Raw genomic sequence first — 15,364 nt, forward strand, 5'->3', positions numbered from 1 at the left:
ACCACTTGATTAGGTACACTTGCAGACTCTAATATGACCAGTGATATAGTACAGCCTGAAATCTTCAGAGCTCATACCAATGACGTTGGCTCATTCATTTAGGTTTTTGTTGAGGTTGTCAGGAAAAGTAACCTGATTTCATGATTACTTGCATTACATTTAATTCAGTTCCTATGTTTGTTTGTTTGTTTGAATGCACTTCCCTAACATACAGGTACTCAAAGTAAAAAATCTAAATTTAAATGCTTTAAAAAATTTATGCTAAATCTATCTGGAAATCTGAAGGGTTATATCAAGCATTGTTTTTACCTTTGACTATCATTATTATATATGCGCAGATTTTATTCATTTTCACTAAATGCGAACTCGCTATTCATGTTCAATGTTTTATTTATTCTTGGCACACTCCGGCCTCCATACTTACTTTAACAAGTCATATTCAAAAGAAAACTCGTAACTCGTGTTTCCGGAGCTTTCCCAACAAATTCATTTTCTCTCACAAGTGAAAAACAAAACGTTTCCTTAAGTTATCAGCAGCCCACCCCGCCCTCTTTTAAACTTCGCATTCCTCTAGGCCAATCAGAGTCGAGAAGGCGAAGTGCAAGAGAAAGTTGATTGGTTCATTTAAAAATAACATAAGCGCAACCACGCCATTTAAATGTTTTAAAAGTCGTGTGTTCCTCCTGTTGATCTGAAGTGTGGAATAGGAGAAAGGCGGATAAACTATACGCTTGGTCCACTGTATTTGTCGTTTTTTCAGGTGAGTAGTGAAATAAATGACACGTCCGAATGATGTAGACAGAGTTTGTGTTTTTTTTTCTTTTGCTATACTTTAAACGGTTAACGGTGCAGTCACGTGAAACTGCAACATTTAGCTAACATACGTAGATGTGAATATGGTTTCCAGCTCTGTAAATGTCATACAAATTGTCCATAGTGACAGATATAGTAGTAAAGTCGTGTTTAAGATGAGCTACGATTTTTTTGTATTTAAAAACTAACGTTAACTTTAAGTCACGAGCACTAATCCATCAGCTAATAAGCTAAAATACAATGTTTAACAACAGGTTATTTATGCCTTGTCAAGCATTAGTTTTTACCGTTGTGTGATTGTAAGAATGAAGAATACACCAAGAAACGAGCCTTTCAATGTATTGATGAATGAGAATAATACATAGTTTTATTGTATTTCATCTAAATATGTGTACATCTGTGCTTTGTATTTTTGCTGTGTTTTTATGTTATGAATAAATAAATGAATAGAACTCTGTTTACCTGAATGGCAGGTAACATTAAAAAAAGGATCATGGGATCAAGTGAGAGTAAGATGACTGCATCTGCAGCCATAAAACCAGAGCCAGCCTTCAAAAAGACTCACATCAGTCACCTCATCGATCCTCGCTCCCCCTCAGCTGGCATAGAACGAACACCTATTCAGGTGGGTTACCTGGTGGATCCATTCATATATTTAAAAAAAAAACACAAAGTCTGAAAAAAATGTATTGTCTGAACTCCAGAAAATGTGCAGTCATTCTTTTTTATTAATGAAGGCATGAACATTTTTACTTTGATCTTGAGGCCCTCTGATCCAAACTCTCTTCTGTACTCACATTTCAAAGACTTTGAAAAGCTTCTTGTTTGATCAGTGTGATATGTCCAAACTATAGAAGGTGTGAGGGGAACAAATGAGACTTTTCACATGCGCTTATACTCCATCTTTCCCAGATGGTGTGGATGAGTGTAGAAAGTTCACCCAAAATCCACATTTTGAAGTTTTCTCCAGTAAAGTATCAGAAAACAGATCCAAGATATCATTGCTTGTCGTTGATCCTTTGTGTAATAAACACAAAGCTGGTGCAGTTTAGCTGCTAAACTTGCATGTCACAACATGCAAGTTTAAAAAATTACCCTCTGATGGGGAATAGGTGGGAGGCACTGATAATTATTGACCCTGCTTTATTCTCTATACTACTTTTGTAAACTGTGGGGCAATCAAACATAAAATAATTGAATATTTTTGCAAGGTTGGGCAGCTTGTGTCCAAAACGTCCGCTGAGATGAAAAGCGAGTGCCCTGTGGTGTTCGGTGATCCACGTTCACCTACCATTGGCATTACCCGCACCCCTGTGAGAGAAGTTATGAGAGGTAAGTAATATATAAACGTAATAACTTTCAGCTTGACTTTTCTCACTTTATTGAAAAAAAAAACAAACAAATCTAAAAAAATGACTTCCTTTCATTCATCTTTCCAGCAACAGTCGGGTCCTTTGCTCGTCGCCTGGGTATGATTTTCCACAGTGAGGTTGAAGGGAAACTCCCCGAAGGCCGTCAGAAAGGCTTCAGTGGCGCATCAAAGAAAGAGGAGGACTTTATAAGTGAAGAGCTGGCATCGACTGAGCCCCTCCTGAGCCCACAGCCGTCCAGCAACCTTAATGAGCATGCTAACTTACTGGTGCCACCTGTCCAGCCCCCTCTCCAGAGCGTAGAGAAATTGAGTCCTTTTGTGCTTCCTGAAGAGCCTCAGGTGGAGGTGGAGATAGAAACTGAAGCAGATATTAGCCTGGAGGAGGCTGAGGAAGCAAGAGAGTCTCCTCTTCACAAGAGACTGAGCATGAGCCTGATAACCTGCCACGAGGGCGCTCCCTCCCCCCGAGCCTTTGCAGAGGTCCATCATGAAAATATTTCATCCCCAGAACCTGGCACAGAGGTGGAGCCACTTGGGGATGGTGTGGATCACGCTTACGCCCTTCCTTCTGCTACCATTGAAGCAGACTCTCCTGTTGAACCTGCCCCCTCCAACACTGATGCTGATGATTCCCTTGCACAGCCAGAGAAGGAAGAAACTAAAGAGCTCGCTAAAGAAGCTAATTTGCTTCCATCCGGTCCACCATGTGTTCGTGGTCCTGAGCAGCCACAGGCTTGCACCGGCATCCGCTGCCCCACCTTTGACTCAAAGAGCCCCAGCCAGACTGTTTTCAAACCACAGTGGCTGGGAAATGGCTTTCGTCCGTCTGGGCTCAGAGCAAGAGGAGTGCAGGGGCTCGGTGGAAAAGGAGGCTCGTCTCCTCTTGCCGTCCGTGTGGCCGTTAAGAACGTAGCCAACGAAAACAAAGGACAGTCTGGAAAACTGAAGCAGAAAGGTGTGTAGGAAGTTTGTCACCTTTTGATTGTTTATGGTGAGACTGTTCTGCTTTTCCTTTTTTAAACTTTCTTTTTCTTCAGGTACTGAAGGCCGCTCTCCGCTGCAGATCCTCAAGAAGACCAACTCGCCCAGAGACCAGCGCGCTCAGGTATTTGTAGCTGTAATTTACCCACATATGGGCTCATGAAAGCAACATCTGTGTTTTTACTTGTCCAAAAACACAGGAAATTCACGTTTTGATTTCTTCCCAGATGAAGCTGAAGACGTCCACTCCCGACAAGCAGAGGGCTGGACAGATGGACCGCCGAGTGCTGGCTGTGTGTCTGGATAAGGAGAACCGATGAGGCACTGCACGCACTGTTTTTTAAAATGTGCTTTTATGTGTATAGCTTCCACAAACTATTTGTTGTCCTGTATATATTTAACTGCTTGTTGTTGTGTAAATAAAATTTGCAAACCTACTAGAGCTTTAAATTTTTACTGATTAACTCTTATCTGTTATTTGGAGAGTTTTCTTGTTCGTTTTTGTGCGCATTTAATCTTCGTCAACACCTAAATTATATTCAGAAATAACACTTGAAATTTAATATTTCTCCAGTTTGCAAAGATTGCATAGCTCCCATGTCATTGAACTGACAAAGCGTCCTTAGGCAATGGTGAACACTTCGTTGCCCTCGCCTATCAGTGTGAGTGTAAAGTGTCTTTTCTATACCCAAGGCATGCTTTTGAGTGAAGAAAAAGCACTATGTAGCTACCAGTTCATTCAGCAGGTTACCTTGATGTCTGCTGAGTTGCTGTCATGTGATTGGCTGTTTGACATTTGCACTAGCGAGCACTATAGCAGGTGTACCTAATAAAATCTTAGGAAAAACAGACATTTTAGCATTAATTAGATGTAGCCCTTTTTTTTAAAAGTTTTTACATTTATTCATTTTTACTTTTTTGTCACAAGGAAACAACAGAAGAGAGAAGGGTGTGGAAAGAGTAACAGGAAATAAATAAACAGCACAGTAGTAAACAGTCTTTCTATACTCTAAATGTTTGACTTGCAGGCAGATCATGTGGCCAGCCGATGATCTGTTCTTGGAGGAGCAGCTCCTATTTATGGTCTTTTTACATGCAATATTCAAAAGGGAGGAATATCGTCATATTTAATCGTGCCACTAGGTATCAGTCCCAAAAGTGTCACTGGGATCCTTGAAAATATCACAACCAAATATGTCCTCTAAAGTGTTTAGTGTCAACATTGGCATGCTCGTAGTTTTGTACATGAACTGCTGTGACTGCACACTTCTACACAGTTTGTCCAGGGGTATATTTGTATGATGTGTACCTTCAATCGCTCCATCATCTTCTGGTGAAATTCCCTTTTGAATCTCTGTATTATAATTAATGTATTATAATTTGATAGAGAACTTGTGTTTTGGAGATATTCACATGTACATGAGTATGGGCGGAGTTAAATCTGGATGATAAGATCATCTGTGAGTAATGCCATTATATGGTTCTCCTTAGCGATTAGTTCCTATGAGTCAAGGCCTCTGTGAATATTCCATAAAGGGGTGAGCTGAGGCAACAACCCTGCATCTGTCTGACAGGTGATCTTTATTCTAGCATTTTTACCTGAGGCTATATCATCCTCATTTTTTTATGATTAATTTTAATTGATAATATGGGGATAAAAGAGGTTGGTCAAGGTGAAGGTTTTACAGTGTGGATGGGAGTGAGGCTGATTGAAGCAGTTTGCACTTTCACCTCACAGTAAGAGGGTCCCTGGTTTGAGCTCCAACTGGTGCATGTCTATGTGGGGGTTGCTTGCTCTTCCTGCGTCTGTGTGTGCTTCCTCTGGGTTCTCCTGGCTTCCTCCCACAGTCCAAAGACATATATGTTAGGTTAGTTGGTGTTTTTAAATTAGCTGGATGCAATATGTGAGATAGATGAAGAGCAGATTTTTAAAGATCTGCTCATTTATAAAATCAATCAGGGTTTGTTTAGCATGCAGCTGTGTGTAAAAAGCCTGCAAGGCTTCACATCTGAGCTTGTTAAATGCACAAAGAGCCTGTTTATCCTTAAGAGAAACTACATTCTTATGCTTTTGTCTAGACAACTCAAGTCACGCTACAAATAAATGCTCACATTTTCTCTACAGTGAAATCAAAGAAAACAGAAGCGTGGCTGACATTTCACATGCTTCACTCGTATCTAGAAGGATTTGAATGCCAGAAATAAACATTTAGACTTGTGTAATGCAGATCTTTATTAGATAGTGCTGCTTCACTTTGTACAGTGTGTATCCACTCTGGAAAAGAGCCCGTTTAAATTAGAGTTAGATTGTTTTTTTCATTTTTATATACACAACCTGTCCTTCAAGTTTAAAGGTTTGCATGCAGAGGAAAAGTAAGCACTTATATACACATTCAGATGTACTACTCATAAGCACGGCAGCCATTACCATCCATGTACCACTCATACAAAGAGTCCTGTCCTGAGACAAATGGGTCATCTTTTTATGTAAGTGCTTAGCGAAGCATGAAAATCATTTTATTATCCCATCTGTCAGTTCAGCAGTTTACCCAAAGGACTTTTCAGGTCTAGCTACCGAGGGGTTAGGCCGAGTGATGAGACCCGAAATCCTGGTAAATATTGTCCATCGATCACATACAAAAACACACGCTAATGCAGACATCTGCAAGCTAGAACTCCATTTTAACTAAAGTTAAGAAAATGAACAGGAAGTAAATGTAAGCATCTAGAGAATCTACCAAAACTAACAACAAACAACAGTCTGAAACAATAAAGCTCATATTATTTATATGATTTAACTTATGCTATGATAGAAATCACAGCATGTTAGTAAGTTACCCAACACAACATATGCTTCATCTGGACGTATTCAATTCTATCTCATCCTGTGTGCTACCGTTTCCATTTGGCAACTGTTCTCAAATTGCTGTAATTAATGTGCATCCATGTGAACCACAGTAGAATTAACTACTGATGGGAATGACATTTGCTCAGACCCCCGAACCCAGAATTCCCCCATAACGTGAGAAGAAAGTTTGGAGCGCAACGTGATGGAGAGGAGAGAAAATCTTCACATTACAACCCCGCTCCACCGTTAGATAGGACTTGGCACAATTTGACATACCCTCTTCTCACCCCATGTGACTCCTCATCCCCTCCCACAGACCTCAATTTCTTTATATTTTCTTCACTTCACTAAGTGCTCTCTTTGCAATGAACAGCCTCAGTTCCAGATCTTGAGGAAGCTGTCCCAGGATCCCGTGCAGCACGCCATGCCATCCGTGGATACTCCGATGCAGCTCACTCTGTTGTCGTGACCAGCCAGCACACCTGAACAGCAGCAAACAGGGAAATAAATGAGTCAAAGGGTCAAACATTTTTAAATAAACTTCCAATTCAGATTTATCTCCCAGTTTTTTCTTTTAGTTCACTTATGTGCAAAACTAAACTTTACAAGGAAATGTAACTAAAAGAATATTGTGTGCTTTTAAAACTAATAATAGACGGAAAATGTAGTTTTAGTCTTTCTTGTTTGGTCAGATTTGTCCAGCAGCATTAAGAGGAGTTGGTTCAAATATTTATTGTCCCTGGGGTGTATATGGGACTGTGTGTCAGGTGTTTGTGTTGCATTATATTACTGTATTGAAACCACAATGACAGAAAGAAGAGAGCAAACTCACTCTGGAAACTAAGTGAAAGGAATATAGCAGAAAAAAGATGGAGAAAAAAAAGTCGAGTAACTCGGTTCCTCACCGACTCTCTCGGCTTTGAGCGAGTCCCAGATGTTGACGTTGAAGTCGTCGTAGCCAGCCAGTATCAGGCGTCCAGACAGGGAGGGGGCCAGAGAGGTCACCCCACACATGATGCTGCTGTCCTGGTAGGTGATGAGCTCCTGGTCAGCTCGCATGTCGTACATCTTGCAGGTGGCGTCATCTGATCCTGTTATCACTGCATTACCGTTGGGGAAGAACTGGAGGAAATAGAAGTGGTTAGAAAGCGTGCCTCCTTGGACAGGACGCGCTGAGAGCTTTGCACACAATAGAAAAGGAAATCTTTTTTTCCCCCTTTGTTCTCACCCCAATGGCGTTGATGTCACTCTCGTGACCTCCAAAGGTCTGTCTGCAGGTGCCCTCCCTGATGTCCCACAGCTTAGCTGTGAAGTCACAAGCCCCTGAGATGAAAAACTTGAAGTCTGGGGACACGCCGAGGGACATGCAGTCTCCCTGGTGTCCGGCAAACACAGTCTTCTGGGTCCCCGTCTCAATGTCCCATAGTACGCTAGAAAGGCAAGTTTAATTCAATTTAAAGTGCAAAAGAATCAATTCAAGCTTTCTTTTGTTCAGTAAATCGAACTATATTCTTACCAAGTGCAGTCGCCTGAGCTGGTGATGATCTCAGTGTCGCTGAGGAAACGACAGCAGGACAGGTAACCTGTACAACCACAGAAATACCACATGGGGCACTGCAGGACTCATCACAAAGGAGCGTTTAATTTCTGTTTCTTGTCACCTTCCTACCTGTGTGCGCTGCCAGCTCTCTCATGACCTTGACATTCCCATCCTTGCCTTTCAGGTTGTAGATGGAGCACATGTTGTCCAGACCGCCACACGCCACAAGGTTTCCAGAAGGTGCGTAGGCACAGGTCATCACCCACGATGACTTGAGGGGGATGGCATTCACCTAGGTTTACACAGAGGACAGGAGAGCTTGTTTTCAGCCTCTGAATTTACTGTTGTGTATTTAGTTGTCTCACGATGGAAATTTAGATCCTGTAACTTTTAAAGGTATGTGCTTAAGTCTTAATGTTTGAGCGAGAGATGCTCAAGGCACAGTGAGAAGTACCTTGTGTATTTTGGTGTGTTTGAGAGTGAATACACCCTGCAAGGTTTACAACCACGTTTACTTTGGGTTTAGGTATAGCTGGAAACAAAAATTCCTATTACCGGAATTGTAATAGACCTGCCCTTTGGCCTCTCCTACCTTGTTGGTCGTGATGGTGTCCCACACTATGAGTTTTCCATCCTGCGAGGCACTGACACACAGCCTGGGGGAGAAATGTGGATTAAAATCAGCAAAAAAACCCAAAACATGTGAAGCAGAGGCTGTAACATTAAGAATATGCTCCCCCCTATCAATTTACTCAGTTTAAAGCAAATCTAATTTACCATCTCCCTTCTGCATATCTGGACTTTTCTCACTTTCCTCACAATTATTTAGAAAATTATTAGAAAACTATCAGATCTTGGCTGCAACACAAACAAAAAAGCAGGTGTTCTTTCAATTTGTGCAGCATGTTGGGTAATTACTTTGAATCAGTGGACCAGTGCATTGCATAGATCTTGGCAAGATGACCCCTTAGTGTTTTCCTGGTCTTCATCTGGACACGCCCCATCACTGTGATCCCAGCTACTGCCTCCTGCAGTGTGGTATCCTGCACCGCCTTGCGAGCTGCCTGCAGAGCACACACACACAAAGTGCCGTCAGGAATAATATGTGAACACACGTCAGACAGAACAGTATGTGTATTATGCTGGATCTACCACAGATGATATATTGTGGCCAACTTACGGTAATCTCGTCTTTGAGACTATCTGCCTCCTTTCGAAGTTGCTCCATTTCACCCATGGCGATCAATCAATAGTGGGCTGTAGAGAAGATGTCAGAAGAGGCCGTAGTCCTGGGAATAAGAAGGAGAGTTCCGGTGAAGCAGCATGAACAAAACTCAGTCACCAAGAAATCATAAAATCTTTGCCAAGTCACCCGCGCTATCCTTCCATCCCAGAATTTTACCTGCATTTACCTGTTAACCTCCCTACTGCAGGTCTCCAGGTAAGTGCTGCTTTGCAAGTCAAACCACCCCCATCAGCTTTGCAAACTTTTTCTAACTTCGCAGGAACATACAGAGAAACCCACAAGACACACCTACACTCAGACACGCACGCACAGGCAGACCGTATGAATATTCACCCGGTTAAAGTTTGCTCTTCAGACGATGTGAGAGCAAAGATCCTCACCCTCAATGTACACACAAACCAGTATGTCCTGTAATGATGCGTATCAGCTCTCACTCGCTGCCTCTCAGCTTCACGGCAAATTCACAACACTTGTAGAGGAATTTGTGCCATTTAACACTCCAGCTGAGCTCTCATCTGCTGCTGATGGCTATTAAATTTGCTAATGTGATGATTAAATGAGCAATGTTTAGCGGTACAACCAATCGCCTAATGGTCAGACTCATAAAGTGTGACAAATGTAATCAACGCACAACTGAAGAGGCAGCCAGAAAGTCAAAAAGTGGCACAGAGAAGTTCAGATGGAAAAGCACGGCGTTAATTTCTCAGGTGAAGCACCACAATATAAGCAAACTTTAAAAAGAAAACACACCCTTTTCAGTTTCTTGTACAAATATTAAAAGTTACTTCTTTTTCTTTCTAAAGCAATCAGTTTTCATGATGCCATTTCCTTTATCTTACCTTAAAAAGTGACAGGAGGGAATACTTGCGCTGATTTTACCGTTTGCGTCCCTGCAGCAATCTCTCGCTTTCTCTCCCCTCTACTATTTGAATGAGTGTCCCTGTCAAAACACATGACCAAGTGGATTTGCCTCTAATTTGTTTGAAGTGAAAAGGAGAGGAAGGGAAAGGAGGGAGTGACTCTGTAAAAGAAAGAGATTTGATTTAATTGTTTGCCACTGGGCTTTATGTGTAAAGCTAAAGTAAATGGATGATGGCCTGATGCGGCGCTCCAAAAACACACACCAGCCGCAGCAGCTACACTTTGGGTGTAGCTTTCTTAAACTGCTTACTGATACGTCGTCCCTGAAGTTTCTGAACCAAGGGGGATTTTAAAGCCTTTGCTCCAGATGTGGAAATTGCTCCAGCAATGAGCGTTTTAATGACGCTTGAGTGTTTTAGTCGTGCTATTACCCTTTTGCCATTGTGTTCCTGGGACCCTGCCATTGTTCCGTGTGATTAACTGACTGCTAGGGTGGTGGGATGGTGGAGTGCATTAACACAAACAGAGGGAGAAGTGGAGGCAGAGGGAGGGGAGGCAGGGGGTTGAAATAAGGGGGGGGGGGGGTGAAGGGTAAGAGGTGAGGCAGGAGAGTGAGTTTTAAATCCTACTGGCTGAGATTTTAAGGGATGCCTTTTGAATCAAATCTGCTCTCATCCGATTACTGACTGCTCTTTGCATCTGGATAAGAGATGGAGAAAGGGATGGGGCGGCAGATAGGGGCATGAGAATGAGGTAGGGGGCAGATGGAGGAGGTGGGCAGAGGGAGAGCTGGTGAAAGGTGGGGCAGGGCCCATCAGTATGGCCAGTGATTCGACTTTGAATCAGAGAGCTCCTCAAACAGTTTCCCTCTTATATTCTTAAAGGGGATGTTAAGAAGTTGTTAAATGGCAGTGAATTATTAGTTTATGTGAAATAACATTTATGTCACTATTAAGATGTTTTTCATTGGCTTTAATTAAACCGTAACACTCAGTTCGCATCACAGTGAAAATGTCTTCCTGACTTCAGCCAAAGCACCTCTCCCTTCTCCACCAACAGTGTATATGACTTCTTGTAAAAGGCACACTGTAACGGATCATTTTTTTCACGTTGCATAAATGCCATCGACCACTTCTCCAACTCTTAAAACTTCAAACAGCCGATGCTTTGATTCTTAAGTTTACACGGAAAATAATAACTGGAATAACTTTACGCAGCTCTGTCATGCAGATTATGTCCGATTGCATTAAGAGTCAGACCACGAAAGGAGTTTGTTTTTTATTCAGATTATCAGAGCATACAATTAAATCACTATTGTATGCTGATCCCGTGCAAATCCCTCATCTGCATGTGCTGTAAGCAAAAGATGAAACGCAGCTAAAGACATCGGGTGTGTATCAGTATAAATGTGACATCTCCATACTCGATATTTAATCAGACTGTTTTAATAATCAGCAGGTTTCCAGCTTGAGAAGAACTCTTACACTTCTTTTCTGAAGTGTAGGAATCACAACACTCAAAACAACCACATTTAAAAACGTCACAAATATGGACACATTTTAAAAAGATATCAGCCGGAAATGTGTTCAGGTCCGTTTTGTATGACCCTTGATGCCCATGAAGCATGACACCGCAGCATATCCACAAAACTGAAAACATCAATGTCTGCTGAAAGGAACACATGACCATCCACTTACCAATCGGAGACTGCTATCGAGGTGTTCTGGTAGATCTTCAATCCCTCTTCCTGCAGCGGCCTCTCTCAGGTTGCTGTCATAAGTTCAGCCTGTCTGTTCCTACTCTTTCCTCCACTCATTCGCTTTTGGTATCGCGGACAGTGCGGTATTCCTCACTTGCCTCACTGCTCCTATGAGGAACAAATGAGGATTGGAGGGATGAAGGGAGATCAGCAATGAGGGGATAAACCCTGGGATGGAAGAGTAAGGGGGAGGGGGGGTGATGGTGAAATAGACAGAAAGGGAGAAGAAACAGTGGGTGAAACCAAACAAGGTGCAGAGCATGTCTGTAGGGTCACAAGACATGAGCCGGGGTGAATCCAAGTCAAAAGACTAAGAGATGGAAATCGTGGAGGGGAGGGAGAAGAGGATAAATAGAGGACCTGGGAACATGGCTTTTTATGGTGCTGAGATAGTTTTCAAAAGATCTATGACTGACAGGAGGGTTTGTGTTTTGTAAACCTGAGGTGAAGCTAATATTAGAAAGTGTATGGGCAGAGGGGGAGATTGGCAGTGTAGGGATCAGACTGGCTACAATGATAAAGCAAGAATAACTGCAGGATTAAGGGGAATGGATGATTCTTACACACAAGCAGACCAACAACCATGGGCATTTCCTGACAGTGTGTAGAGCGTGCGCCACTATAGCTGTCTCCTATGTTCTTTGTCATCTAAAGGTAGAGATAAAGAGCCACAATATCCCTTCGGTTTGCTCGAGTTCTGCCCACACATCTAAATTTAGAGGTTTCTGTTGTCACTCGTCTGTTGATGTGCCACTCCACAGCTTTTGCACATTATCTAACAGAGTAAATCACCTGTGTTAGTTACGAAACAACGCAGCTTGCACTCACGATCATGACATTGCATTGTTAGGCAGAGAGCCGGATCGACGAGAACAGACTGCGTTTGACCCAAAAGGCCTGGGAGAAAGTCACCGAATCAGGTGCTGAATCCCAACTGCATTATTAAAGGGAGCTCCCATTCCTTTCTCCCACTGAGGTTTTCACATGGATCAGGAGAGTCACTTTATTGAGAGTTACTTTCTGTAGCTGAAGTATGTTCATGAAAAATGTATGGCAGCGCTATTGTACTGCAGTGTCTGTAACTTCTCCTTGAAATTTGTGTCAAATACCGAGTGTCCTCTGAACAAGAAGAACACATTCAAATCCTAAACTAGTCCTAAAACAAATTTGCTTAGGGGTGTTTACAAGTACACAGTGACAACATGCAAAACATCCCAGTCTAAGACCTTGTTTAATGCTCTTTCTCTAAAACACACTTCACTTAGTTGCAAAGAATAATTAGAAAATATAACATAAAATCCTGCCCATGAACAAATTAAATCCTACTTGTTCCAATATAGAACAAGTAGCCCAGATATCACATTGCTACTTTCCAGGCAAACCCTTGTTGACACGGATTCGGACAGTTGAACGCCATCAGACAATACGAATCCCTTGTTTGCACATTTGTGAACATATCTGTGTTTGGAGCAGAAAAGCCTTTGCTGTGTGCTTCCTGGCTTCATTCTGTGATTCAGCGCGGCTAAATTGAGCTCTGCAGTTTAAAAGCGTTGACCTTTGCTCGCTGGATTGTGGTAACAGCAGTGGTGCTGACCCTTGATTTGGAGAAATGGAGTCAGGGAAGCACAGGCTGTGAAACGGCGAGTGAAACAGAGAGAAAAAACAAAGAGCAAAACAAGGGATTTGTTAGCAGAGGCACAGAAACAGGGCGGGATAAAGACAGAAAGAGTGTCCGATTATGGGTTACTATTTAAAGACTAACAATGCCGCGCTCTACTACAAGGAAAACTCTCAAAGTGGTTTGTAAAGTCTTATAATCTTCTATGATTTTATTACATTTACTACTGATGTTAAACCGACTGAACTGAAAGCAGAAAAGGTGAGCATCCCTCCCCGAGTGAGATGAAAATTTCACTGCACTCGGTCCCTGCACAGCACAATAAAAACAAGAAGAGGAGAGTTTGTTTTGTTTACTTTGCACACGCTGAAAGAGATCTCTGAACATTTGATCTGTGGGAGGAGTGAGTGGATTAAATGACAAATGTGTCAGACACAAACATGTTGTTAGACTGCTGATGTTTTTATAACTCATTATGGTCTAGACGACCCTTACTGAAGTTCAAACCCAGTATCAAAATGGAGCAGAAAGCTGATTTAAATGACTTTGAGCACGGCATAGTTGTTGGTGCTACAAAGTAGATCATCAGTCACTTCTGCTGGCTAAGAACAGAAAACCGAGACTACAATTCACATAGGATCACCAAAATTAGACAACGGGAAATTAAAAAAGCATTGCTTGGTTTGATGAGTCCCAATTTCTGCTGTGGTGTTTGAGTGGTGGGGTCAAAATTTGACACAACACGAAAGCATTGTTTCATTCTGCCTTGTAACAGCTGCTCAGGCTGCTGGTGGTGTAACAGTGTGTGTGTGTGTGTGTGTGTGTGTGTGTGTGTGGGGGGGGACTTTATTACCAGGTGTGGATCACTGAAACACCACAGCCAACTTGTGAACTGTTCCTGACCATATCCTTCCCTTTATAATGTGCCATTTTGCTCAAATCCTCACAAACTGGTTTCTTGACAATGAGTTCACTTGTACTCAAATAGCCTCCACAATCACCAGATCTCAGTCCCATAGAGCACCTTTGGGATGTGGTGGAACAGGAGATTTGCATCATGGATTTGCAGCTAACAAATCTGTAGCAATCGTGTGATGCTATTATGTGAATATGGTGAAAAATATCTGAGGAATGTTTTCAGCATCTTGTTGAATCTGTGCCGTGAAGCATTAAGACGGCTCTAAAGGTGAAAGAGGATCCAACCCGATACTAGCAAGATGAACTTGAAAATGAAATAGCAAGTGAGTGGGTGTATATTCACCTTGCATATGTTCCCAAGCAATATCTGTGCACTCTCAGCAGGCGGTTTGTGCTTAGACAAAAACATCTGTCAATCAGGTGTGGGTATAATTTGACTGATATTTCAAGGTTTTACTGTTTACATTAAAATGACGAGCATTCGTTTTTCTGACAAGTTTCTTTCAGTATTCGTGTGTAAACTGGCAGTGTTTTGATGCAGAGATTAGCAGACGAGGTCGTCTCACAGCAACAAGGTTCTGGGTTCAACTCAAAGTTGATTTTCTGAGCCGTCTGCAGGGGAGTCGAGGAGAAAAAATCTCCTTCCACTTTCCAAGCAAACTCAAATGACTGCGAAGACTTTTCACCTTAGACTGTGTCTGATGGTGCAACTACCCTGAAGGGTTCAACAGTAACAGTAAGCTGCTGTAAACAGAGTACAGTTTCTTGTTCTAACTGTATGTAAGCAGTTGGTGTGTTGAAATGTTGCATCTCTGCTGCTGTTCTTTTAACTTTTGATACAGGCTACCCCTATAAACAGGAATGTAAAATAAAAACTGGAATCTTATTATTTCTGTTTACTCTACTCTTCAAAATTACGTAAGGCACCAAGGCCAGACATCATCATCAGGCAACCAATAGGAGGTTAGGGTCATAATCACAAATAGTAGGAAATGTGATATAGGAGATGAGTATCCTGTCTGCTACTCACTACACACAGCACTTAATTATAATAACACCAGTTTTATAACTATGCGGCTGAGCCTTACATAATTTCTGCTGCTCATGTAAAAACATAGAAATTTGATGTGTACATTTCTCGTTTGTATACGCAGGTATCATTAGACGGCTGTGATCTTTAATGTGCCTTTAAAAAGCATTAAAATGCATTATGCATAAAATGCTTTTTAGTGACTAACTACTACTTAAGTGAAGATTAATGCGGAGGTGTTTTGGGCGCTACGTGGTCTCAATGTGAGAGGGAGGGAAGAGGTTAAACCCAAGGCTGCATTAAAAAGGGCCCACCGACCCAATTCCAGCAGCAGGGGATTATAACACAGGGGGGAGTAAGAGTGTTAATATGGGCCAT

The 15,364-nt window shown here is 42.0% G+C and overlaps 2 protein-coding genes across 6 annotated transcripts; one reads left to right on the forward strand and one right to left on the reverse strand.

Moving 5' to 3' along the window:
* The first annotated feature begins 604 nt into the window (after positions 1-604).
* cdca3 (cell division cycle associated 3) lies at positions 605-3,603 on the forward strand. 2 transcript variants are annotated; one of them, XM_026184612.2, is made up of 6 exons: positions 605-760; positions 1,287-1,438; positions 2,025-2,145; positions 2,253-3,140; positions 3,223-3,290; positions 3,394-3,603. In XM_026184612.2, the coding sequence occupies exons 2-6, from the start codon at positions 1,307-1,309 to the stop codon at positions 3,484-3,486; spliced, it is 1,302 nt and encodes a 433-aa protein (XP_026040397.1). In that variant the 5' UTR covers positions 605-760; positions 1,287-1,306; the 3' UTR covers positions 3,487-3,603. The 2 variants fall into 2 exon arrangements, with proteins under 2 accessions (XP_026040397.1, XP_080164518.1); XM_080308392.1 differs by having other exon boundaries at positions 605-756; positions 1,284-1,438.
* Positions 3,604-5,374: 1,771 nt separating this feature from the next.
* gnb3a (guanine nucleotide binding protein (G protein), beta polypeptide 3a) lies at positions 5,375-11,554 on the reverse strand. 4 transcript variants are annotated; one of them, XM_080308393.1, is made up of 10 exons: positions 11,359-11,554; positions 9,640-9,821; positions 8,735-8,843; positions 8,473-8,618; positions 8,147-8,210; positions 7,684-7,846; positions 7,531-7,597; positions 7,243-7,444; positions 6,920-7,136; positions 5,375-6,496 (listed from the first exon to the last, which is right to left on the reverse strand). In XM_080308393.1, exons 3-10 carry the CDS (start codon positions 8,789-8,791, stop codon positions 6,390-6,392), a joined length of 1,023 nt encoding a protein of 340 aa, XP_080164519.1. In that variant the 5' UTR covers positions 8,792-8,843; positions 9,640-9,821; positions 11,359-11,554; the 3' UTR covers positions 5,375-6,389. The 4 variants fall into 4 exon arrangements, with proteins under 4 accessions (XP_080164519.1, XP_026041462.2, XP_080164521.1 ...); XM_026185677.2 differs by lacking the exon at positions 9,640-9,821 and having other exon boundaries at positions 11,359-11,553; XM_080308395.1 differs by lacking the exons at positions 9,640-9,821; positions 11,359-11,554 and adding an exon at positions 8,967-9,578.
* Between the last annotated feature and the right edge of the window lie 3,810 nt (positions 11,555-15,364).

The sequence above is a fragment of the Astatotilapia calliptera genome, chromosome 11 (assembly GCF_964374335.1).
Source record: "Astatotilapia calliptera chromosome 11, fAstCal68.1, whole genome shotgun sequence".
In the NCBI taxonomy this organism is placed as follows: Eukaryota; Metazoa; Chordata; class Actinopteri; order Cichliformes; family Cichlidae; genus Astatotilapia; species Astatotilapia calliptera.

Bases quoted from the DNA above. Each gene is read 5' to 3' on its own strand.
- cdca3 (XM_026184612.2), top strand. From the start codon at position 1,307: ATGGGATCAAGTGAGAGTAAGATGACTGCATCTGCAGCCATAAAACCA. The intron at 3,141-3,222 runs GTGTGTAGGAAG...CTTTTTCTTCAG, and splicing joins TGGAAAACTGAAGCAGAAAG to GTACTGAAGGCCGCTCTCCG. The intron at 3,291-3,393 runs GTATTTGTAGCT...ATTTCTTCCCAG, and splicing joins CCAGAGACCAGCGCGCTCAG to ATGAAGCTGAAGACGTCCAC.
- gnb3a (XM_080308393.1), bottom strand. From the start codon at position 8,791: ATGGGTGAAATGGAGCAACTTCGAAAGGAGGCAGATAGTCTCAAAGAC. The intron at 7,598-7,683 runs GTAGGAAGGTGA...GTGGTTGTACAG, and splicing joins AGAGCTGGCAGCGCACACAG to GTTACCTGTCCTGCTGTCGT. The intron at 6,497-6,919 runs GTGAGGAACCGA...GCTGCTGTTCAG, and splicing joins GCTCAAAGCCGAGAGAGTCG to GTGTGCTGGCTGGTCACGAC.